Raw genomic sequence first — 26,772 nt, 5'->3', positions numbered from 1 at the left:
TATTCTGCCAGAGGAAGTCTCTCCATTCATTTACCTTATCATCCTGCGAGTCTGGCTGAAGGAGACTATGTTGCTGGATTGCCATTGGAGGGGGAAGTGGCACAGCGTCAGCCCCTTCTTCACCTTCTTCCTCTCCACAGCTCTGCATCCCGGATGAGGATGATTTGGAGAGGGTGCCACTACTCAAGCCTTCATTCCGGCCTCTCTGCAAAGAGAATCATATTCATACTTATTGCTTAGATGGTGCTCAATCATGTCCAAAGTGCTTTACAACCTTTATATTTAAAAGAGCCCTATACGATAAGCCAATATTTTGTCAAACTGACTAAATCTTTCTCTGTACTGTATTCAGTTCTAACCTTAAAATTCTCAGTTCTGAGAGCACTCTACTGACCTTTCTAATACTCTAATACCCTTCAGCTTTGACCTTCTTTTGGCCAAACAAAACCTCCTAAATTCTACTTTAACTAGTGAAGAAGCATACTGGCCCAGTTCTTACTTAGTGCTAAATCAGAATTTTAAAAATTATTATTAATTCACAAATCCAATATTATTATGGCTTGGTGTTATATGAGAACCAACCATTTTCATTATAAAGCATTGTCAAATGAGCTTCAGCTGAGTTTGTTGCCAAGCTTGATGGACTCAGGTTATAATAAACTTCCACTTAATGTAGAGTAAGGAAAATGACCTTGACAGAGAACCACTGCCTACATAAAATGGGCTGAAGCATTTTTAAAATCCAGAATGAAATTAGTGTTTGGAAGGGTCTCAGGCAGATGCCTCCCTAATTCACTGAAGTATAAGGAGGGGGAGATCCAGCACAATTAGACTTGCAAGATTCTGTTATTATAGCCAATCTTGGTAGAAGTAGTTTTAGCCTTCCTGTGGAATTTGCAAAATTCAAATAATTTAGTTTAGACACATCCTTATAATGGGAAGTTTACTGCATTGCTAGAATTGGTCTTTGTACCCTCATGAATAAGACATGGTGAATCTTGTCTGCTTCTCCTCTATTCTCTTTATTAGGGAATGAAAGTTTCTCCTTTGGCACTTTAAGTGGGTTCATATATCCTACTGAGCTAAAATGTGAACTGAGTGGTTTTGGCTTACCATACTTTGTGAAGGTAGAGATTGTAGCTAACAACTTGTTCTTTATGGGTTTTAAATAGTCCAGCAACATCCCAAAGTGGGAGGAAGGCAAAACATGCCCTGTTAAAACATTTCTAGGAGGTTGGTGGTTGAAGGGGCCCTGAAATCTTGAAAACATACAAACACTTCTCTTCAGTACAGCAAGACAAAGTTTGTGGATTTAGATCCAGACCATTAATTGTAAATACTGTCAAGCCATTTTTTATTCCTTACTCTTTCCTTGTGATGTACCTCTCAACAGCAGGGCAGAACTAGCAAGCCAGATTCCTCCCCTCCTTTTGCCTTCTGCTGGCACCCACATAAATATGCAAAAATAAAAACCCATATTTTGGTCTCTCTTAAGGGCTTGTCAAACATCTCCAAAGGGGAGCCTCCAGTGGGTTCATTCCTTCGGTGGTGGACCTGATGCCCCATGCAGCCTCTGTTTCCTACCAGTAACAATGGAAGCAATTTATTTTATGATGTATGTTACTTTATATTAATTATGTATGGGTTCTTTTTTGTCTTTTGTGCTCCATCCAGAATCACATTGTTTGAATTGGGCAGCTATATAAATGCATGCATTCATGCATAAATATCTCACTGTCCACCTGGGCCAAATGGTCTTCTTCTCAGACTCCAGTCAAATAGGGGTGCTGATCAAACCTAACTAGAAAACTGCTGCTACTTTCTTCATAAATTATTAGTTTACATGCATAGTTAATGCTTATTTTCATGATCTGCAGGACAGTTAGTCATATATTTTTGACAGAGGCATCAACGATAAAACAGAGATAATTTGGAAAATGAAAATAGCCAGATCTCACTGTTTCTGGAAGACCGCTATGGAAACTATAGAAACAAATGGCTTCTTAAGGGTTCCTTTTTTCCTTTTTGTCATAAAAAAGCCAATCCAAATAGTGATGTTCCTCAATGTAATTATTTCCAAGAAGGTAACAAAAACCATGATGCTAAAGACTTATTTTCAGAAAAAGGTACAGTACATGAGCAGCATCTCATAAAAAATGGACACCTACCTCTTCAAGAGTTTCATCCTGGGGTGTAGCCGCACTGTCATCAGAGTCCTTCTGAGAGCCAGTATCAGCACTCTTGCGGACCTCACGACTCTTCTTATGTTTGTGGGCCAGTTTCTTTACATGGCCATCGGCCTTTCCACTGCTCAGTCGCCTCACTGGGCTAGTGAGCCACTTCCTCAGGGTATTGCCTGGGCGTTTAGGACCAGGGGAGCTTTGGGCACCAATCATATGAGGCTGGAGCGATGTTACTGATGCAGGGGGACTCGCATCATTGCTGGAAACTGAAAGAGAATCTGAAAAGGAGAAAAACAATGAAAATCCAAGGGAAAAAAAATGACTGGGAATAACTGTTTTACAGAACTCACTTATTTACCTAAAACAAGTAAAAAAAAAAAAAAGTATGAGCTCTCACTATAATCATTGTGAAATTCTATATATTATTACCTGATGTGGTAAGTTTTATGTGGATGCTAGTTCATATTACAATTTGGTTTGATACTTCTGGCATACTAAAGATTCCTTTGCTGATGTACTAGCTAGCAACCATACGGCTCATAAGTAACATTCCCTATATCTAATGCAGGAATGCTTCTGACTTACGGTGAAATGATCTTATATGCCATCCTTAAAACACAATTACCCAATTTCCTTTTTTTCAAAATATAATTTTTATTAAGAATTTTTTATATGTAAAAAAGCAAATGTAAAGAAAAAAATATGAAAAAAAATAATGAGAAAGAAGGAAAAGGAAGTGCAAAAAGCAAAGCAGAATAAGAAAGAAAAATAGTTAAACAAGAAAAAAATAAGTGACTTCCAACCTTCTTTTCAACAGTTATTAAACACTTATCATTCAGTTATCAGTTATCATTCAACAGTTATCAAATTCATTATCTCTCTTCCCTCTTGCTATTACAAAAATCTCTTCAGTCCCTTATTTGGTCCTTTTTCAATCAACAAAACCATAAATCATCATTCCACTTTTTTCCATTTTCAGCGAAAAGTCTAAAAAAAAAGGTTTCCAGTCTTTTATAAAAGTATTTGTTGTTTTATCCCTGACCAAATAGGTCAGTTTTGCCATTTCTGCCAATTCTGACATCATTACAATCCATTCCTCCACTGTGGGAATTTTAGTGTTCCTCCATCTTTGTGCAACAATTACCAGATTTCCAAGGAATATTTCTGCTTTACAGAGTTATGCAGTAGTTCAAGGCTTGAAGAGATATACTTGTGGAAATGGCAAGGTCTTTTATAAATTAATGTAAAATAATTCCATGTGATTTGCATAGCACTGCATCTATCAGTGGTGTACCAGCAACAACCTGATGTACAGATAGGTCCTAGAATCTCATTTGTATGGCAACAACAAAATATAGAGCAAGTAATTTTATTACTGACTACAGATAGGAGGCTCATATGTCTGAATGCTCTTCCACTAAATACTTGTTTTACTTCTTTCACACACACAAGGCTATCCTTTGAGAGAGTATGGTTGCAACCAAGCTCACATGAATCAACATGATGCAAATAATCAAGACTGTGTGCATTCTATACCCTTCCATGATAATTCTGAATACCAGCTATCCCAATCATGCTACTGGTAGAACTTTAGAAAACTCTGTGTGTGTGTGTGTGTGTGTGTGTACAATTCATTGTACTTCTTAGAATGTCTTTTGTATTACTTATTTGCATTTGCATTAGTCATATGGAAGAAAAATCCAGCAGAATCACACTTCAACAGCTTTTCATACTTCCATCCTTTATATTTACATTGTTACAATTCATTTTCTTCCAAGTTGAATTATACGCTGAATGCCACATTTCATGGCAGAAATGGGAAATCCTTTGCTAAACTACAGCTCACAGTAGTCGTAGCCAAAGCTGAAAGATATTTGTTTTAGAGAATCATAGGTTTCACACTGAAGAATCTTGGTGTACATGCACAAACAAAATACTCCAGCCATAAAGCTCTCAAGAGAAAAAACTGATAGACTTTACCGCTAAAGGACAGGGATGGAAGATGGAGAAAATGATGTTGCTATACTATGAAAATATGTCCCAGCTGTTACATGCAAACATATGAGCAAAGTGATTCATTGCTGTTCCAGCATTTATCTTAACGTTTAGTGAGGCCTGGGGAAGATATTCATTGACTGTTCTCCCAATAACAAGATAAACATTTATCCCTCTTGTTAAGTCTTTGCAATTTAACTCATATATAGATAAGCCAAGCCAAGAATATTGTCCAAATTTGTAACACTATTAAACAATGCAGACACCAGATGAGTGTTTGGGACTTTCCTATCATTTTTTCAGATTATCCAAGGATGTACTTTTGTTTAGACTATCCATAAACCCTCCAAGGGATAATTTGCTGCTGTCTCCTCAGGCTTGAAATACAGCTCCATATGTGCCTCTGCAAATGGAGGTCAAAGTTCATAGAAAGTCCATGCACATTAAAAAAAAAACGCAAAGGGAAAGCAGAATAGTTAAGCTACAACAAAAACAAATAATGAAAGCCACTTTTCAAGCCAAGCTAAAGATTACTGCTCATTCTCAACTAAGAAATATGACCCTGGTTATCTGTGATCGTTGCCTTTGATTTTTTAAAAACCAATCATGCCTTGGTACTTGATGTTTCAAAAGCAGCTGCTTACATTTCTTGGTTGAATTCCAACAAACTTACTTAAGATAAGGGTAGAAGTTACCAGGGAATCTATCTTTAACTGTGGAACTGTAGGAGCAAATGAAATAGTCACAATTTTTTTCACAACTGAACATTTCTTACTCCAAAACATCAACATAAGCATTCCTTCTAAAAATTTCACAGTAGGCTGTTCTATTCCAATAAATCAACGATAAGATCGATCTTGTAATTTAGTGAGAATGAGGAAGATTATTTTATTATTAGGAATCACTATGAGGAAGCATTTTGATTTTCATTTTTTATATAGAAACGTTTATTATCCCTTAACTATGGAAACAAGGTCAGGGACCTTTGAGAAAAAGAGGGATATTATGAAGAAACTGCCAACTTAGAAGCAATGTGCTTCATACAAGAACTCAGCAAGTTCCTTTGTTTTAATGTGATATACCTTCTACGTGAGCACACACAGAGATTAAATGCGTCTAAGCCCAACGAAGTATTTCAGGGTACAATGCTATCTCATAAAACAGCCTATGTGTTACCAAAGATCTTTTACATACAGAATATATTACTGGAGTAATGAGGATTGATTTTGACATGCGTGCTGCACAGGACCCACTGCTAGCAGAGAAAAGATTTTCCATTTATCATATGTACCTACTTTTTTTTATTTAGAAGGTACCATGAAAGGAAATTAAATATGTTTTATGTAAGGAGCACTGGGGAATTACATGGGTACCATGATACATCAATGTAAGTGCATGGTTGATTCCCTTTACTTTTACTTCTTTCCTTCAGAGTAAGCTGATGGCTTCACATACATATACAGAAATGTGTGCCTTCTTCCAGAATATTTTTTTACTTGTTTAGCCTACAGCCCTGGCATTCCCCGACAAGTCTCCCAGTCAAGTACTAACCACGCCCAGTGGTGTTTAGCTTCTGAGCCCAGATAAGGTCATATAAGTACCATCACCTTCTGAGGCTCTTTATTTAGGTAGTGAGAAGCGTCAAGTATCCAAAATTGCCTAAGTCTGCATACCATATAATAATGCAATATCACCTCTAAGAAAGCAAATTAGAATGGGTTTAGTTTAAATCTGCCAGTTATGAATTTACCAGGTCACCATAATCACACTATTAAACTCCCCCTTTCTATCATATCAGTAAACGTCAAAATTGTAACACAGATTATACAGTTCATAGGAAAAGGACTTTGAAAATTCTCAATTCTGTAAGTTTGTGTGGAAGCGTGTATACATGTGTATGATATTATATGAACACCACAATGTGATGATAGTTATTCATATATATGAAGTCTTTGTTAAGATTTCCTATATGGTTGTTCAACTGATGCAAGAAGTTGTTGCATCTGAAGTCTCTCACAGTTAAATAGTAAAGAAGTTGGATAAAGTATTGGACAGAACCCAATCTGAAGTCATTTCCTTTCTTGTTGACATGGGAAACAGGCCACTTTCTAACTCACTCGGAACAGGAGTTTTTTAGGCTAAGCTGAAATAACATTAAATTAACTGACATTATTAACTTGAAATCCAGAGGTGTTCCCCCATGTTCTTATCTATCCCATTGCAACATTTTCTCTCCTTCACAGGGTCATTAACAGCCTCTGAACAAAAATGCATTATATAATATAGTACAGTATAGTACAGTATTAGTTTCTGAACTTAGATTGTCGCCTACCCTTCTGGCCTTTAGGAAGAGCCTGTTTAGGAAGGTAGGACTAGAACTCATGGTCTCCTGGTTTCTAGCCTGGTGCTTTAACTACTATACAAAACTACCTCCAATTAATCGAAATGTATTTGCCATTTGAATTATTTTATGTACTTTATTTAGAATAAAATCAATTCTAAGCAAAATTTGCTCGTCAAGAATGTTCTTCAATAGGAAACTGAGTATTAAGGGGCTAGGAGTAAATAAATCTCAAGCCCAATGAAATCCCATTTTGAGATTGTTGATTTTCTAATTTTCACTTTTCTTTCTGAGTGGCTTGTGTAAGATTACAGTTCCACTCAGCAAGTAATTGCAGTCAAGACCTGCTCACTATTGTTAGTTATCTAATTTTCTGAACTTCTCACACTGTTGGTTGTTTTATCATTTGCATGCTTCAGTGAACCAGTTTTCGACCAATGAAAACCAATCAACCAACAGTGAACCTGCTGACTGATCATGAACAAATAAGGGATTAAAAACCAAATGAATAAAATTACTTTTAAGACAATTCTAAGCAGCCTACCACATTTCTTCTTAGGGCATTTCAGAGATTGATGAAAACCATTAACTCAGCCTATTCTAGCCATTCTTCCTCAGATGTTACTTAGATCTGTAACTTATATATTGTAAAGACTACAGAAAAATAAACATCACCAAGCATTCAAAAAGTTTATGTTTTCATTAGACTAGTCAAGGACTATGGCAAAGCACAAAATGAAGTACAGGTTGAACAAGTTATATAAATTCAGAAGTACTGCAAGCAATCCACAAAGTTTTTTTTTAAATATATGCAAAAGATCGTTTAAAAACTATAACTAACATACAAAGAGGCCAACTGATTAAACTGATACTTTATGTTTAGTTATGTATCATTATATATGTATGTGCCTGAAGCCAAACAAAAGATAGCTCTCATTTTCCTGCTTATTGCCTTTTCAGGGATGCTTTCAAACACAGTAATATATTGCATTAACTGGATCTTTGCCTAATTCTGTCATGTACCATATCTACAAGCCAGATACATGACTAACAATCACACTGGATTGTGTAGCCCCGAAGGCACACATTTCTGTCCAACAGATCAAAACATCTGCATGCATTTATTAAATCAAAGAATCCTCCTTCATGTTTGTCCAAGATCGGAGTGACGCTGCAGTCTGTGAAGGAGGCAGGAATGTACAACCACAATGAGGAAACAGAGAGGCTGTCTTATACAGTCAGGACAAGAAATATTGGAACTGTTTCAGCATTTGGCCTCTGTACACCACCACATTGAAGTTGAAAGGAAACACACCCAGACGGGAGTGAAGTCAGGACTTTCAGCTGTAATTCAAGGGGTTTGACAAAAGTGGGGCACTAACCATTCAGGAAGTACAGCCATCAACTTCAGTGTGGTGGTGTACAGAGGCCAAATGCCAAAACAGTTGTCCTTGTTCCAATATTTCTGGTCCTGACTGTACATCATACAAGGCAAACTCGGGTTTACCATTTTGAATAAATTCAATAGGCCTCCACTGCTCAATCAACTACTATGGTGGGCAGTACAGATAGTTTATGTTTAGGGTAATGCTTAAAAAACTAACTTCAGAACTAAATAAGTGTTAATGTGTAGGAACATATTTGACACCTCAAAGCGAAGAGCTTTCATTATGCAATTTCTTAATTCCACTGACTGGAAGCCAATCAAATTGCAAAGGAAAGGAGGTAGTTGCCTCACATTATTCCCTGCATGATGTTTTGCGTTATTCCGTACCCAGAACAGGCAGGTGCTGGCTCTTCATTAGTCTTATCACAGGAATTGCATACATTCTTTATTTACTATGCCTTGTCCTTGCCAATGTTGAAGGGACAGAGACAAACCCATCTATACAAGTTAGCATGCTGCAAAGCGACTGCCATGTTTTCTACACTCCCTGGAAATATGCACAAGTTCCTGATGTAAATCCACATTACAAGAAGAAATCTGACTCAATCTCTTTCTCCTAAAGGGAATGCTTGTTTATGACTACATATTCCTCATGTTGCTTAAGAACAATGGCTCTCCTCATTACAGAATGAGGCATTGCTTTATATGATACAGTTAATACATCCAATCTAACTCTTGCTGTAATGATTGCCTATTCTGACATACTCAGCCTCTTAGCTGGATCCATTTCAATACCTTTGTCTGAAATTCTATAACCCAAATAGTCAATTTGAGATTTATGGAAAGCACATTTGGACAATTTAGCATACAGTTCAGCCTTCCTAAGCTTGCTGAGCACCTGTCTGGCCAGTTCTATATGTTCCTCCATTGTTTCAGTATAGATTAACACATCATCCAAATATACCAAGACCCCTTTGAATAAGTGGTCATGCAAGACCTCATTGATCAGTTGCATAAAAACCCCTGGCGCTCCCGCCAGCCCAAAAGGTAACACTTTATACTGGAAAGAGCCCAGAGGACAATTGAAAGCAGTTTTCTATTCATCCCCCTCTCGTATACGAATGCGGAAATATGCCTCCCTCAGGTCCAACTTAGAGAATATTTTCCCCTTCGCCAGATGTGATAACATGTCCTTGATTAACGGGACGGGATATTTATTTAATATTGACACTGCATTCAATCCATGGAAATCCGTACATAATCTCAAAGTCCCATCTTTCTTGGGTCTGAATAGAACAGGAGCACCCACTGGGGAACTGGCTGGTTCGATAAAACCCCTGGCTAGGTTTTTATCGATAAACTCTCTTAGCATTGCCAGTTCCTTCTGGGTCATAGCATAAATTTTTGGCTTAGGCAACTTTGCATTAGGGATAAAGTCTACGGCACAGTCGGTTTTGCGGTGTGGTGGTAGCTGATCCGCCTCCTTTTCACCAAACACATCTGCAAAGTCTTGGTATTGCTCCGGCAGTCCATCCAGCGGACCCGTAAGGAGATGCGGAGTTGTTGCTGCCGCCCTCCCCACCTCGCCGTTTTCCAATTCATTCCCCTCAGGGGCTTTGTAAAATCCATCTGCAAAAGTCACAGTCCTGTGCACCCAATTTATGTGTGGGTTTTGCTGAACAAACCAAGGCATCCCCAAAATGACAAATGGGCACCCCACAGGTGCCACCACAAAAGGCAGCTTCTCCCAGTGGCTCCCCATTTGCAATGCCACCATCCCTGTGGAGTGGGTCACCGGTTTCCCCCCCACCATAGATCCGTCTAATTGGGTGAAGATCATGGGCCGTTTCAAAGGGAACGTGGGTAACTCTAATGCAGCTACGTCAGGGTGCATTAAACACCGTGAGCACCCCGAATCAACCATTGCCCACACTTCCACAGTCCATGTCCGTGACCCCAATTTCACCTTCATGGTCAGGGTAGGGAAGTTTCCACTCACTGAAGCGTGGTCGTGCCCCTCCTCTACCACCTGCCCAGCGGCGCCTCTTAGGGCAGGTGGCTGGCGTTTCCCGCCGGCTGAGACGGCTCAAGCTCCCCTTCGTCCCCATAGAAAGGAATGTTCTCAGCCTCGGTTTCAGCCATCGCTGCCTTCATCTTCCTGGGCCCGGAGGGGGATTTCTCTGACTGCTTTTCCCGACGCTCCTCGGTCTTCCTTTGTGGGCACGCCGCTGCTCGGTGCCCCTCCTTCCCACATTGCAGGCATTGCCCCTTCGCAAGATGGCTCCCCCTCTCCTCCTGCCAGCCCGTACGTCCCGCTCTGCCAGTAGTGGCCGGTGGTTTAGCCGTCCTTGCCATGGCCGTTTGCTTGGGACCCCTCCTGGTTTGTGCGAACCTAGCCTGGGCTTGCTCGACATTCGCCGCTAGTTGAATCCAGTCATACAGGGTGAGCGGATCTGCCCTTCCTAACGCCCATCTCAGAAAGTCGGGTCTCATTCCGTCTTTGAACATTTCTATTAGCGTGGTCGGCGACCAATCATCCACCTTGGCCACTAGGGCTTGGAATTCTAGGGCATAATCTGCCACGGACTTTGATCCTTGGATCAGTTCCCTCAAAGCCACCTTAGCCTTTTCTTTTGCTAACGGGTCAGCAAAATGCATTTTTAGCGCCCACAGAAAATCTCTGAAATCATCCAACTCCAGGGCGTCCATCTCGGTTAATTGGACAAACCAGTCAGCTGCCCTCCCCTCCAGTTGGGTAGCTACAGCGTTTATCTTCGCCCTCTCCGAAGGGAACAGCCTCCCAAGTTCCTCCATATAACTTTTGCATTAGTCAGGAAGAAGGACAGTTTTGTGGGATCCCCATCAAACTTAACATTGAAATCCCTATACCTGGCTCTTTGCGGGCTGCTCTTCCTCTCCTTCCTCCCGGCCCTCCTCCTGGGCTCTGGAGACCTCTTCTCCCGAGGGGGGAGGGGACTCGCAGCTCCGACTTTGGGACTCTTCCTCCGATCTCTGCTTCGTCCCCTCCCGGCATCCTCGGCCCGCCGCGGGGGCGACGGGGACGCCTGCCGGGGACTGCGCGGTGGTGATCCCCGCCAGTACCTCCTCCGGTCTTTCCTCCTCACGCTCGGGGGGGGGGAAGGAGAAACAGAGGGAGACGACTGTCTGTAACGATATTCCCTTCTTCCTCTATCCTGGCTGCCCCTTGCAAATGACATCCTTGCCATCATGTCTTCCAGAGACTTTACCCTGGCTTCCAATCTCTGTGATTTCTCACTGGCCTCCGAGACTTCCAACCCACTCCTCACCCTTATGGCCACCTCTGGGGACAGCGGATACTTTGGCTTCCCAGGTGCCTGGGGCGTTCCGGACCGGGTTCCCTCGTCCTTCCTGACCACTTTGGACTTTACCGCTTTCGCAGTAGCTGAGCTGGCGTCTGAGGTCTCCGACAACTCCTCCGACTCCGGCGTGAGGGTCCTTTCCCTTCTTTGCCTCATGGAATCCGGTTCCCCCACGCTGGAATCCTCACTCTCTCCCAAGCGGGAAGTAGGTTCAGTCATCACTAACTTTATTTCCTCACAGTAACACTGGAAGGAGGTTAGTGGAAAGAGTTTTAGGAGATTCTCAGCTTTATGTAATGATTGCCTATTCTGACATACTCAGCCTCACCAGCAGGTTCTTAATGAAAACTGATTTATTGGAAGAATAGTGTGCAAATACAAAGAAAGCTGAGAATGAGCAAAAGCGCGCCAAATACAAACTAAAAACCCTCGCTTCAAACCCAGTTCCGTCCCCGCTCCCGCTTAGCAACCACCCCCTCCCCGGTGTTAGCAACGGTTGCCCACATCGGCCTGAGAAAGTAACCTTGAAGACATTCCATAACCCAAACATACATTCCACAGTTACAGTAATGAGATTACAGCCTGGCACGGCTGGAAATCTCCACTCTGCAAACACGTATCAGGAAAGTGACATGCGAAACGTTACGATGTATTCAGAACATTGGAACGATGAACATGACACTTGCTCCAGATGGAAACTGGAGTTTAGGATTTATATATTTGACAGGAGTTTTCTTCTAGCTAAATATTTCCTTTGGCTTGTTTAGGTTTCATGTGCCAAGGGTTCCATGTTTTAACTAACGTTATTTTTGCAGTGTATAGAGTAAAATATATTTTAATGATACATTTCAGTCAAAACAATCTTCACTAAGAAGAGAGATCAAGGGAAATTATGCAATTCTCTCCCCTTCAAATTAGGAAGCAATTAAGAGGGGAGGGAGTTGCATGATTTCCCAATTTTGTTCTAAATCTGATTAAATTCCTTCCAGAAATAATGAATCAATCAAAGCTACTGCTTCTGATTACATGCAATCATTTTTGTATAAATGGCCCTCAGACAACAGTATGATGGTCACCTCTGCTTGGATTATATACTAAACTGATGTAGCTGCAGAGCAACCTACCACCATAGTCTTAAGTCAAGAATGCTGCAACAGATTTATGTTTAATGGTGGGGAAATTGGATAGAACTCTGATTCCTAAACTTTCTTTGGTGTCCACTGGGCTGTGAAAGGAGTTAAAATGTGCTTTGAAAAAGTGTCACCATACTGAATGCATGTACCATGGTCTCCACTTCAAATTACAGAGTAAAATTCTTTTTGCCTATTCAGTGCTCCTAAGAAATGCATGCTTTCTATTACATTAGATGGTTTAGTGTGGTAGGTAAAGGTAAAGGTTTCCCTTGACGTAAAGTCCAGTCGTGTCCGACTCTAGGGGGCGGTGCTCATCTCCGTTTCTAAGCCTTGGAGCCGGCGTTGTCCCTAAGGACCCGTCCGTGGTCATGTGGCCAGCATGACTCACGGAACGCCGTTACCTTCCCGCCGAAGCGGTACCAATTAATCTACTCACATTTGCATGTTTTCGAACTGCTTGGTGTGCAGGAGCTGGGACGAGCAACGGGAGCTCACCCCGCCGCGCGGTTTCGAACCGCCGACCTTCCGATCGGCAGCTCAGCGGTTTAACCCGCAGCGCCACCGCGTCCCTAGTGTGGTAGGCGAGAACTATCTCTGCAACAGCCACACATCCCAAGGGGGAACATATATGTTAGAAATATTGCTAATTTCCTAAAAATCACTAGGAAAAGGAGAATGCAAATTGGCAGGAACTTTCATTAGCCCAAAGCAACAATATTCCCTCTTCCCCTGCATGCTCTAGGTTTGGTCAACACTAAGCCAAGAAATGATCCATTTTTAAAAATACTTATTTTTGGAGCAGGTTCAATTTTCTTCTTTCATAACTTCCAACAATCTGAAACAAGGCATAATTTTTACTAGGCTGTTCCTAGCAAACAGCCTCGTGTGGTGCAGAGTGGTAGGTGGCAGTATTGCAACCGAAACTCTCCCCACGACCTGAGTTTGATCCCAGCGGAAGCTGGATTCTTGGGTAGCTGGCTCAGGTCGACTCAGCCTTCCATCCTTCCGAGGTTGGTAAAATGAGCACCCAGCTTGCTGGGGAAAGTGACGACTGGGGAAGGCAATGGCAAACCACCCCGCTATAGTCTGCCAAGAAAACTTCGCGAAAGCGGCATCCCCCCAAAGGGTCAAACACGACTCAGTGCTTGCACAGGGGACCTTTCACCTTCACCATTCCTATCAAACTGGTAGATTTGTTGGAGGCAATTTCCTTCTTTCTTTTTGTTACCTGCAGTGCTTCTTCAGTTCTCTTTCACTCAGCAAGCATGACATTAGGGGCAAATAAATTAAGAATCTGTGAAACAACCCGCCTCCCTCTATTTACTCGATTTAAGTAGGTCCAGTTTTTCCACTGGGACTTTCCTCAAAGACTCAGACTTGCTAGCCTATATAAATAGTAAAAAGAAGGTTTAACTTGAAACTCCTTGCAGTTTTCTACAACATACTATGTTCATTTGGCAATACATAAAATTGAATACAATATCAATGCAAATTAATATTAAATAGAAATGGGCTGAAAAATGAGTAAGCCTTATACACACACATACTTGCACACATACAGGCTTTTTAAAAAAAAAAATCAGATTTCTTACATGACATTTTAGCTTAAACTTCCTGTTTATATAATGTGCACAAAAGAGCTCTTGAGAGAAGGTAGAAAGGAAACATGGGCCTGCAGTACATTAACCCTCAGACATGCCTTCCTAGAGTCCCAGATGTGCTCCATTCCAGGAAAGATTTTGCAGTCATTGTTCTGGCCGACTCTGGTGAGGTCTATAGGAACACATTTAACAACTTCCATCTGTGCCACAAAAGCTAAGGCTATATGCTTCTTTTGGAGTTGGCTGAAATCCAAGAGTTACACCACTCTGTCAACTATACTGCTTATTTTATTGCATTCCAGTCTTCACCCTCTTTTCCTGAACGGCCTTTCCCAGGAATCCCTCTTTAACAATACTATCCTTAAAGAGGGATAACGTGATATTATATACCTACACGATCATCATACTGGAATGAATGTTAAAAACAGGGAGAAAAAGGGCATGTTCTATTCAATCCATAAAATGTATCTGAAATGTAGTCAGAATCAATTATGCCAATACATACCACATATGGAAGTGTGACTCACACTATGGTCTAACATGCAAACCAAAGGTGTAGGAAGTGCCACGGACAAGGATGTACACGGCCCAGAAAATAATGTGAATGGAAACAGAAAATCTAGACTGTGGGAACTAGATATGCTAAATCAGTGGTGCTGGCTCCCTAAAATACAGCCATGCAATAAAACCCTTATATATTTTTAAATGTTCCATGTTTGCTATTCACTGTAGAAACACAGCATTCCTTGCACTGGAGAGAATGAGGCTCCCAGATCTTGCTTCAATGTGCAAAACTGAAACTCAAAGCCATCAAAATAGGTAAAGTCAAACCTAATTGAAAACTCCTCCCATCTGCCTTCCCCAGCATCCTGCAGTCCAGGTGATCTGAATTACATCTTCCATCATCCCTGGCAAACATGTCTAATGATCAATGATAACTAATACTATAAACTATATTTTTGGAGAGAATACAATGGGGAGGACTGTTTTGAACTCTTAATTACACTGTCTAGTTTCTTGGATTTTTTACTTCTTTTCTTTACTGTTCTTATTGACTTCCCATTTCTCAGTGAAACTTGCATTAATGTGATCTGTTAGTAGCAAGGTAACTCCTCTGATTAATTTAAAGTAATCAAAACTGTATTAACACTTAATTGCTAAAGTTACAGAAGCTATCAATTTTTTCTACACGTATTATAAATCTATGTTTTTCTGGCTATGAAGCTAGACTCAAAGTGGAGAGCATTTAAACCTGTATCTTTGGTTATTCTGCCATTCTGACACATTTTCTAGTATTTGCAGAAGAAACATAGCTGTAATTTCTCTTCTTAGTTATTTCTGCCCCATTTTTATCTGGGAGGTATTTCCGTAACAGCAACAACTGATAGGCTCTCTTTTTATATATTTATTTTAACTATTCATATTATTATTTGGTAGATTTATATCCCATTTTCCTCAGGAACTCAGGATCACATATATAGTACTCCCTCCTCCAATAATTACCCACAACAACCACCCTGGTAGAGTATGGATTTAAACCTGGGTGTCCTTGATTCTACTCCAGCGTCTTAATCACTATATCACATTGGCTTCCATTTTACTGTCTGTATGGCACTCAAGGCATGTAACAATAACATTGATAAGAACAGTCAAATAATTTTTAGACTAATTCATAAGCCCTAACATAGAGGAAGGTCTTGATTCCCTTCATAAAAGTTGAAAAAGTGAGATATGAATTACATTCTTAGGGAACTATATTTGATAAGTTGGAAGCAACACTGAAGAAGGTCCTCTCCTAGGTATTTCACAAATGGACATTAGAAAGGGAGACCTTCTTCAGAATGGGCTGTCCCACTGACTAATATCTAGAAGGATTCATACTAAGATAGGCAGGTTTTAGGATAGGCAGACCCTAAGGCAATTAAGGTTCTAAAGACTAACATCATCATTTTAAACTGTGTCCAGAAAACAACTAGAATCCAGTGCAAATCTTTCAATATGGGCAATATGCTTCTGTATCATGCTTTCATTAGCAGCCTAGATGTAATATTTTGCCCCAATTGAAATTTTTGGATGCTCACCCTTTGTAATAGCCAAATCAGGATATAACCAAGACATGGAAGATACCACCAAGTCCATCAGCACAAGAATGATCATAGCTGGGGCACTAGAGATAACTGCAAATGCATTCACTTCACTGCTATTTCCTGACAGCACTGTCCACAGCAAAATGTAACACCAAAATGATAGCATACCCCCTGTGATGTCTTCATACAAATGTCACTATTCCATCCCAATGTCTGATGTAAGCATGCATGGTGATGTAGTCACACAAATATTATTTGCCCCCTTGCCCATCCCACCCCAAAGATGCCCATGTTTCCTGAGCATCCAGAGATAAGTAAGAATCAAAAATAACTCCTGGACAGATCTGCTCTTTTAGAGGAAATGTATCTCACATATGAAGGCCTGGTTTTTCTTCCCAACATCCTGGCAGAAGAAGTGCTGCATAAAAGGGAAAGCAATAACATCCTATTCCATATGGCAACAATAGAGACCAAGCATTCTTCAACAACATGAAACAGCAATCCAAATGGGTTTTAGTCAAGCTTGATCTGAATAACCCTAGGATTTTCTCCATTTACACTCAAGTGGTCATTCCTTTGGTTGATTTGGCTCTGAAAAATGGAAGAGGACACTGAGAAATGGCAGTGTCTACTACCCAGACTACTTCCACATTCCACAGATGGGATAGGATTTTGTGTTGACTACAAAGGAGGCAAGAAAATCCTCAAGTGCATTTGGGAATCTATTTTAAGTCAGTGTGGTACATAACACTATAAACATTCCTTTTATTTTTTTTAAAAGTCATGAGTTACAGCATTATAAGAAATATTACACTGGCAAAAATGTATTTGTCTTAACATATGAATACTCTAAAAGTGTGACTTACTAATTCTAGATGCTTGGGGGAAAATAGTATTTCAAGACTGCCTGTTTTAAGTGAGAGCAGCCATGGATCAAGAAAGATCACATCTTCCTAATTATAATCTCTCCATATTTTTTTTTAAAAATAGCCACTTTATAAAATCACATGCATTTTTGTGAACATTTATTAGATACTGCAATATACCAAATTCAGGGTAGAATAAGATTGATTTGCACAAGCCTCAGGGAATGACAAACGTATTGCCAGGTGACTCAACAGTCTTTATAACCACATTGGAATGAAATCTGTTAGCTAGCCATGTTTAACTTGAGGCATAAAGGATGCCTTAGAGCAGCTCTTTGAATTTCTTTCCACCCTAAAATTTGAAGTATGTCAGGATATTTTGACAAACGATCATCAAGAATTCAAGAGTCCAGTAAATATATTTTGTAATTAGTAATTTTATTATTTTTTCAAAATACATAATATACAGACTATACTAAAAAGGAAGGAAAGATGTTATTGCATTAAAGAACCTTCCTCTTTTAAAGAACAAAACCAACCTTATATCTTCCTCTCTTAGCCACCTCATAAACGCAGCAACTTTTTAAAACTGTGTGTCAAATAATAAGGTGCACTTACGTTGTTGCTTGTGATCTGTGGGAGCATACTTTAAGCCTAAGTTGGCAATAAGGTGATTTATAACAATGTGATCTTTTGCCTGCCTCAGCATCTATCCTAGTAGCACTACAGGCTGAAGCATCTGAGAAATATTTCTGCAATTAATGCTCCTGGGAAGATATCAAATATTCCTCAAGAAACTATCACACTTTTCAGAAGGCAGAATTAAAACTCTTCCATGAATGAATAGCAGTAAAAATAGTTTCCTGCTGTTTTCCTATCGTTCCAGACTTTAGCATATCACTTGCCTGAAATGCTAATATATCCATAAGTAAATGCCTCTAACTCAGATATACATACACTCATGTGTTTCTACTGAAATTATTCTGAACTTGACCTGCTGCTGCAGACATAGGAATATTTGTTTTTGCAGTTATTGAACTTCTGAGAGATTATGCATAAGCTTGGGATGCACACGTAACCTTAGAATACTTTAAATTTTGAGAATATTGAGACTGCTGTGTTGCCATCAGTATATGCAGGGAAATGCAAATATACCTGGATACATTTTAATTAAACCAAATGAGAATGAAAATATTAATTCAAAGGCTTTATCAAAAGGTTTTGCAGCTTTTATGCATCAGCAATGTTCCGATGTACTCAAGCATTTCACAAAGTATATTAAAGATATACTTTTAAGATTTTATTATTCCTGCCTGATCAGAGAGCAAAATCAGTACATTATTTAATATAGTTCTATTTGAATTCATTATTTCTCATGCAGGAAAGCTAAAAAATCCAAATCCATTCATCAAAAGAAAAAACCCACACTTTCTTTATGGAACAGACTAAAACAGCTGAAACTACTAAAAGTCAAATGTACAACTGTTGTATGACCTCTCCAATACACAGTGCACAATGAAGAAAATGTAATCATAGCCTTTTTTTGTCTATGGTGTACTCTCTAGAAGATACTTAACTGAGTACTGTTTTTTTCATAAATTATCTTTTTAATTTTAGCTTTGAGTCGGTTACACATAAATATAATTAGGCAGCTCAATATATGTTACAGCAGTGCTAGTCTTCCCATTTCTGACTTGCATTTTTCCTTTAAAAGTTGCTACAAACAGAATCAGTGCTTCTTTTATCGACTAGACTTAAGATTCTTATCCATTTCCCAGAATCTACTGGAGATACGTTTGATTCCACTTGATACATTTGATTTATTCACCTACATGCATCTGCTTCTGCAATGGAAAAATATCACAAACACACAGAAACATGCATTCCCGCTTTCAAGAAATTTTGAGTATCATTTATACCTAAGTCCAGGATCCAGTATTTACAGCTGTCAGACTGTCCATTTCCACAGTAGGGAGAATGATGAGACTGCAGAGTGTCAATTCTATCTGACATGGTAAACTGAGCTGCTGTAAAATCCTTACACCACTGCTGTACCTTTCTGGAGAAAATTTCTACACAAAGGCTATGCTGGTGTTCTTCTGTTCCTCTTCCCTCTAAGTACTCCCTGGCCAGGAGGTGGGGTAGAGAATGCATTTAAGCTTTCAGCTCTTGTAAATTCCCTTGTCTTCAGCAGAGCTACTCCCTTCGGGGGATGCTATCCTCTGACTCATTACCAGCACAACTCCAGATTTCAGGCTCACACTTGGGAACGGCCAGATGTGATACCGTAACTAGCCTAACTGAAGTTCAAGCAAATTCCTCATTACATTGCAGAGTTAACATTCAAACACTTCTTAGCATTGGAAAAAAAAAGAGCAGTCAGCAGATTTAGCAATAATCAAGGACAATAAAAATAAGTTATTAAAGCATGAACAAACACCAAATGGATTAGGGCTGGAAATTATGACAAAGTAACAAGTGCAGTATTTTCCAGTTTTTCTAATTCAAATAATCATGACAAACTAGAAAAGAAAATCATCAGAGAAAGGATCTGGAATGCAAGAGACACAGAGTAAGCACATACATTTAGCACTTGTTTCTTTGGGAGGACAAGAATACAATATTTCAACTGGCAATGAAGTATTAAAAATCTAAGATCTGATCCCCCAAGGTATATCATTCAATGAATTCTAGTACATTGTTTAATGATAAAGAACCCGTTTCCTTGATGTGACTGACACAGCCAGTCTGCTCCAGCACTATGAACTCAATAAACCCTCAAATGCAAAATATTGGCAAATTATAAGATATGAGGGTAGGTGAATGCATAAACTTAAGATGAACACAATTTACTATTGGGAGCACCACAGAAACACAAATAATTTAGCTCTTAAGTTTACAGTTCTAAAGGGAGCACTGAGCAATCAACCTTTATGGGTTATAAGGATTCGAATCAAGATGTCTATATATGCAGAAAGAGATTTGCACTCCAGAAGACTTTTTAGGTAAATGGAAACTGGTTGAGCAATCAGCAAAGTGTGAATGATGTAAGGCAGCTACAAGGTCTCCTTATACGCTTCCTATAAATGTCTATCTCCAATGAAGACACAGAGGCAGATAATTCCATGCATATAATATTTCTAAATCATGATTTACAAGGTGAAGCTAACCTGGGCCAGATCAAGTATTATTACCTGAACCTGGAATGAGAGACACAGTTCCAGGCTCATGTGTATCCAATACTTTCTCTCATGCAACTCTTCAAGCAAACAGTAACTTCTGACAAACAAATATCTATGTCTGTACCTAGAGTTACCTTTAATTTGCTTTGTTGAAAGAAAACCAGATGGAAACAGTTTGGAAAGTTTTGTTCTGAACAGCAAGAATTATACATCAACCTATGGTATAAATAATGGCTAATTAAAATTGAAACTGGATGTGTAGGGGGAAAAAAAAACAACTGAGGAAAAAATGTGCGCATTGACTCAGTGCCCATGGACAGCTGACCACATATATGTCCATTTTTATATAGCCCAGTAACTTACCAACCCTGTCAAAAGCAAAATTTGTGTGTGATGGGAGAAACAAACACCTCTCCTGCTATTGTGCTTCTGCAACTGATATTTATCCCCTAGCCTGGAGATAATGTTGAGTCTTCAGGACCAATAGTTTTCAGTTTAATTGGATGATTCCTAATATTTATATTTTGAGAATAAAAAAAACCCATTTCTGCTCATTTTTTCCCATGCCACTTAAGATTTTATATACCTCAGTCCTGTCCCACCTCAAATGCCTTTTTCCAAGCAAAAGAATCCCAAATGTTCTAGTCTTTCCTCTTAGGAAACGTATTCACTCCCTCCTTTTTTAGTTTCTTAACTGTTTTGCTCCCTGGTGTTCACACAGGTGTTCCTTTTCACAACTCTGATGTGCTCACTCTGCTGGACAGCTTCAATACTTTCGCTCCTCAGGTTTACTTTAGCCCAGAGAAGGGCTAAAACAGAACAGGAGGAGGGAAAAATGACTCTTTTTTCTTAATTTTCCAGTACTTTTATCAAGCTGTCCTCGCTGACATCTGGTTTGTCCTTTTCAAATGCAGCAGTCTTTTCCATCAGCCAGTCCATTCCATCCCAAAGATCTCTCTGGTCCTGCTTGCTCCAGTTGGGTCCTCAAATGCAGATCCCTTCTTTCTCCAACTGTGCTTGGATTCACATAGCACCTCCAGTCCACACAGCACAAATACAACACCAACCATGTCCAACAGACTGCTCCAATGCCTAACAGAGCTGCCCTTTAATATATTTCCACCAAAAGGGAGATATGCCTGCCCCCCAAGCTTCTTGGTGCCCAATGATAAGTTGGTAAGCAGAAAAAAAAAGTTAACTTGGAGATCATTTTATAACTCTGTCCCCATCAGGGTATCTCATTCTGCCACACACTGGTCTCAACACAAATCCTTGAGAATCTACATTTCTTACTTCCCTTCATTAAGAAAATTACCTACTCTATCCCTATTCTTCATTTTCTGTTTTTTTTTTTAAGTAGTTAGCAATCCATAAAAAGACAGAACCTCCAATCCCATGACTAAGTTACTCAGGAACTTTGATGACAAACTTTATTGAATTTTTTGAAAATCCAAATATATAATGTCATCCATGTGTCAATTAACACTCTTGAAAAACTTTAGGAGATTGGTGAGATCTGCCTTTGGGGCATCCATGATGTTTTTTTCTTCAGCAAAACATGCTCTTTGGTGTGCTTATTTTTTTTTTCAATTTTATAGTTCCTAACAATTTGCTCGGAACAGATGTTAATCTTACTGGCCTATTTTTTTCTAATCCGTTCAATTGTGTCTGATTCTCAGAGACTGCCTGGACAAGTCTCTGCAGTTGTCTTGGCCAGATTTCAGAAGTAGTTTGCCATTGCCTCCTTCCTAGGGCTGAGTGTGTGTGACTGGCCCAAGGTCACCCAGCTGGCTTTGTGCCTAAGGTGGGACTAGAACTCATGGTCTCCCAGTTTCTAGCCTGATGCCTTAACCACTATACCTAACTGGCTATAGTTTCCTAGAATTTCTTTGGATTCCTTTTTAAAAACTTGCAACTGGTTGGCTACCACCCAGTTTTCTGGCACTGATCCTATCTGAAGGACAAGTTACATATTTTGCTAAGAGGTCAACAACTTCATATTTGAGTTCTTTAACAACTATTGGTGGATGCAAACAGGACTCAACGAATTATGAATGGTTAGTTTCCCAAGATGTCCAAAGATATCAAATTTTGTTATTTCAATTTGCTTTAGTTGTTTTGATTCTCATTTAGAGAACATCAATACAAGTTCAGGTACCTGTCCTATACATTCTATCCTAATCTTGCTTCCTCAAGCACTCCATTTACATCTTTGTCCTGTAATGACCCAACTATTTTCCTGGCTAGTTTTTTTCCTTCTAAAATATTTAAAGAAGTTCTTATTGTTTCCCTTAATTTTTTGACTCCCCAAGAAGGTTATTTTTTGCATTCCTTATTACCTTATACATCTGCCCATCAGAGTATATAATCCCTTTTGTTCTTCTAATTAGGACAGGCTTTCTATCGATTGAAAGAAAGATTCCTTAGCTTTACAGATTCCTGAATTCAAGAAAGCCATGACCTTTTCCTGGACTTGGATGACATCTAACATTGGGATATATTCTAGTGGAACTTCAATTACTGTAGTTTTAAGTAACTTCCAAGCACTATGAAAATATTTGGCCTCTTGTTTTTTCTATTCAGCTTCAATTTTAATAGTCCTCTCATACTGGAGAAATGTCCCCTTGTAGTCAAATGTGACTGTGTTAACTCTAAAAGCCAAGTCTAGCTATTAGTGGTACATGTGCACATCTCTTCCCTGATGGGGAATATCTTGAGCATGGAAGACAGTGCATTCTCAACAAAGCGAAGACCATAACCCAAGAGGGTTGCATAAATAAAATGTCTTTAGTCTATTTAATTTCTTATTTAAACTTTCCAACATATGCTTAAGTTGTTTTTTCAAACTTAAAGAAAAATAACATTAAGATATTTTTTTCTGATGAATGCATGTGGTAAAACAGTAAGAATGTAAATTCTATGATTTCATGCTACATATATGGCTGCAGAAACCTAGAGAGGGTTCCATCCCTATATTTAACAATGAAAAAGGAAAAGGTAAATTTTACTTAGATATAATAATCTTATAGTTTTTAACAGGTTATCTTTCTATTTTTTTCCATTATATAATTAACAGTCATTGCAAGCAAGATGCAGCATGAGTTATCATGCCAAATTTCTCAGTTTCAAGGGCCACCCAGTCCCAAAACAGACAAATATCTAGCTGCAGTGCTTAAGGACTGAGTTTACAGAAATTACCAGGAATTTTATTTATAATATAGTTCTTCTGTAAGGAACAAAAGAGGGTGTTCTTGGTTATGAACTCAGCGGCAAAGAATTATTACAGCCAGCCAGTTTGATCCTTTTCTCCACCCTTCTCTCAACTATAGTAAGCAAACAACAAAAAAAAACCAAAAAACCAAAAACCTGTGTGCTCCAATTAAGAAGTATCAGCAAATCATTTCAGAATCAATGAATCACACAATGTGACATTAAGACAAATTCTGTACAGAGTAAGTTTTTCTTCTTACTATACAATGTATTACAGTTCCAGCATTACTAGCTGCATCCAGTAGGATTTAATGTCTTCAGTTCCTAACACAAAGATTGTGCTGTTTGCTGAAATTTGCATGTTCCCTCGGCACCACAGATAAAAATTAGCTAGCTTGCAAAAACTGAATGATTGGGAGGAAAAACGGCTTTTGGAAAGCATAAGGATATTATTTCATCTTGCTTCCTAGCTTTTCAAACAATAATACTTTTTATATGCTTGCTTAATCTTTTTGACTGCAAACTATCCAAAAGCCATTTTTTTCCCCTGAGTGAAGAATAACTTAAATTTCATTGCTTTTCCCCCATAAGATATAGTCAACTTCTCAGCTTTTTTGCTTCATTGTATAATACATGTTATGGTAAACAATTTGAAAGTCTTGGGAATTGCTTCAAGGTGTTCAGAAGACTGTCAATTAAAATCAAATAGCTACTTAAATGTGAACTGTTAAAACACATTAAGACCAGAACAGAGGAACATTCTTGGCCACCAAAGATGAAACTGAAGGAAAGTGTTAAATCAACCATCTCTAGTTACACAGTAGAGCTTAAGACTTCTTCCTGTCAGGACAATCACAGAAGCCAAGAAAGAGGATGAGTTCTAGTAGAAAGCAGGGTTGAAAGAAATCCTTACTCTCACTTTCAAAGGAAGAGGACAGGAGGTGCAAGAGGACACCATATTTGCCCTTTCAATTTGTTTATTCTGCTATATAATCATTGTGATTTTAACTTCTAGGTTTTCTTTTTAATACCATGCTGACTTGTTTTTGTAAGTTCATTCTGTACAGAAATGCAAGGGACAGGTATGACAATGAATAATTCACTTTAACTTTACTGCTTCTTCCACATTGACACTGTAAATTTTTACTTGACTGATTTTAAACCAATAAAAATCCTCCCAAGATGAAAGGTGGTTGATTATTTTCTTTGGTATAACCATGATTTTTCAGTTAGGTAAAGGTAAAGGTTTCCCTTGACATTAAGTCCAGTCGTGTCCGACTCTAGGGGGCAGTGGTCTTCTCCGTTTCAAACCAAAGAGCCAGCGTTCATCCGTAGACCCTTCCGTGGTCATGTGGCCGGCATGACTAAGCAGAACGCCGTTACCTGCCCGCCGAAGCGGTACCTATTAATCTACTCACATTTGCATGTTTTCGAACTGCTAGGTTGGCATGAGCTGGGACTAGCAACGGGAGCTCACCCCGCCACGCGGATTCGAACCGCCGACCTTCCGATTGGCAAGCTCAGCAGCTCAGCGGTTTAACCCGCAGCACCACCGCATCCCTGATTTTTCAGTTACTTCTGCAAATTTAGTTGCTATGGCTCCTGATATATATCACATGGCCATAATTCATATTTATTTCTGAATCATCCTCAATACTATTGAAATGACTGCTTGTTTATTATTCTAAACAATCATTTAATTGCCTTATATAAATTGTATACCTTACCGTATTATTTTTTACACCCCAAATTCTTAAACTCTGACTTACAATGATACTTGTATTGTTATATGATTTTATAGCTTGTTTTACTCTAATCAGTTGTGACTCTTTCATTTTGCTTTGCTTTACTGGTCAATGACTGAAATAAAATGACTGATTGCTTGGAAGGGACATAAGCAAAATGCCTAGCATTGCAAAGACTTAATCCAATATCACTTAACCAACACACACAGATACATGTTGTATCAAAAATGTCTAGAATAAATGTGCAGAACCTTTGGGACCTGTATACTGCCAGAAGATGTTCTGTGTAACTTGTACAGTAACTAACAGATACTGTAAACTACACAATCACTCTCTTCAAAATTCCCATTAAAAAAAAGTTCTAGGGAATAGCAAACCTAAAAGGAAGATGTTACCATGGCTGGCTTTCTTCTAAATGACAGAAGACAAGATGTTAAATGGTAAGCATTCAAAAATATTTTATTCAGCAACTATTTGGAACTGTCTTTTTCAAAGTATATGTAGGGGGCTAATGTGGAACAAAAATACTTGAAGATTGCATTCTCTCTTCAAGGCAAATTGTTATGAAAGGTTTGACAAATCTATTAAACAGACTACAGAGATAATACAATGGATGTCTTGAACCAATTACGGGTGTAACAAATGCTTCAGAGTTTAACAGGAACCCTGTGGATGTGAATGCATGGGTTAGAAGTGTTAATGTTTTCTACTACAGATTAAGGTTACTATGGTAACTAATCATTTTGGGCGGGTGGAGAGGTTGAATTTAATTGTCCTCTTTTCGGATGTTAATTTTTGTACCTGGGGAGAAGAATGTGCCTGGACTTGTTTTAGTTTCAGTTTCCCTTCTGTGTAGGCATGTAGAGAGTTAAGCAGCTCTCACTGAGAGCCTGTAAGAATGCAGAAGCTTTTAAATATGTTTGCTTTCTGTAAATAAAAAATATTTTTATAGAAATGCCTGGTGTGTGACTTTTCTGATCTCTCCTGGGCCAAAGGCTTTCTAGCACTCTGCCAACAAGAAGTACATATAGAAATCACTTCTGGTGGTTCCATACAAATTTCTCTGACTTCCTTAGGCTGCCAAATATTGTCAAGTACAGGAATCTACAAATCTTGACTTGACTTAAAAGGCCAGCATTATCTGTGATGAAACTGAAATTGCCTACTCAGACCCTTGAGCATGTATAAAGAATACAGGGAAGGAGAAAAATCTGTCTTGCATATGCTATTAGCTTTTACACGAAAAGCAGAAATGCATGTCACTCTTGCCACTTTTGCCTTTTCCAATGATATGGTAAACTGAGAGACCAGCGGGGCCCTCCCATTCTCTGTAAGCATTTGAGGACAGTAAGATTGGTCTCCCATCTATGTCACAATCAAGAAACATTTAACTTCTCTTCTTGCAATTAACAGGGTAAAAGTGCAGGAGGCCAATTGTCATTAAGATGAAAATCTGCAGACTTCCTGATCATCTAAATAACATATAACTCCACGGCAATAAATTGATCATTTACATTCATGCTTTTGCATTTGAGATTTATATAAAACCTCTTTCTCTCTTTTTTGAGAATGCATGTAATATGTTCCACAAGTTAATAAACTAACTTAAATTATTAGCTATATTTTAATTTTTCCACCATGAGAAATTCAGTGGCACCCCATATACATAGTTTTATGGTTTATGATTTTATAGTTACTGGG

At 39.0% G+C, this 26,772-nt stretch overlaps 1 protein-coding gene across 1 annotated transcript in view; it reads right to left on the bottom strand.

Annotated features, from left to right (window-relative positions):
- Window positions 1-26,772, bottom strand: part of TRIO (trio Rho guanine nucleotide exchange factor) — a 268,321-nt gene that overhangs the window by 60,562 nt on the left and 180,987 nt on the right. The window contains exons 35-36 of the mRNA XM_063298754.1: window positions 2,169-2,461; window positions 35-205 (exon numbers count right to left, since the gene is read on the bottom strand). Of these exons, the coding sequence (XP_063154824.1) occupies window positions 35-205; window positions 2,169-2,461 (464 nt within the window). The remainder of the gene's footprint in view (window positions 1-34; window positions 206-2,168; window positions 2,462-26,772) is intronic.

The sequence above is a fragment of the Candoia aspera genome, chromosome 3 (assembly GCF_035149785.1).
Source record: "Candoia aspera isolate rCanAsp1 chromosome 3, rCanAsp1.hap2, whole genome shotgun sequence".
Classification (NCBI taxonomy): Eukaryota; Metazoa; Chordata; class Lepidosauria; order Squamata; family Boidae; genus Candoia; species Candoia aspera.
The sequence above is the reverse complement of the archived record's forward strand: the minus strand, read 5'-3'. Positions and strand labels throughout refer to the sequence as shown.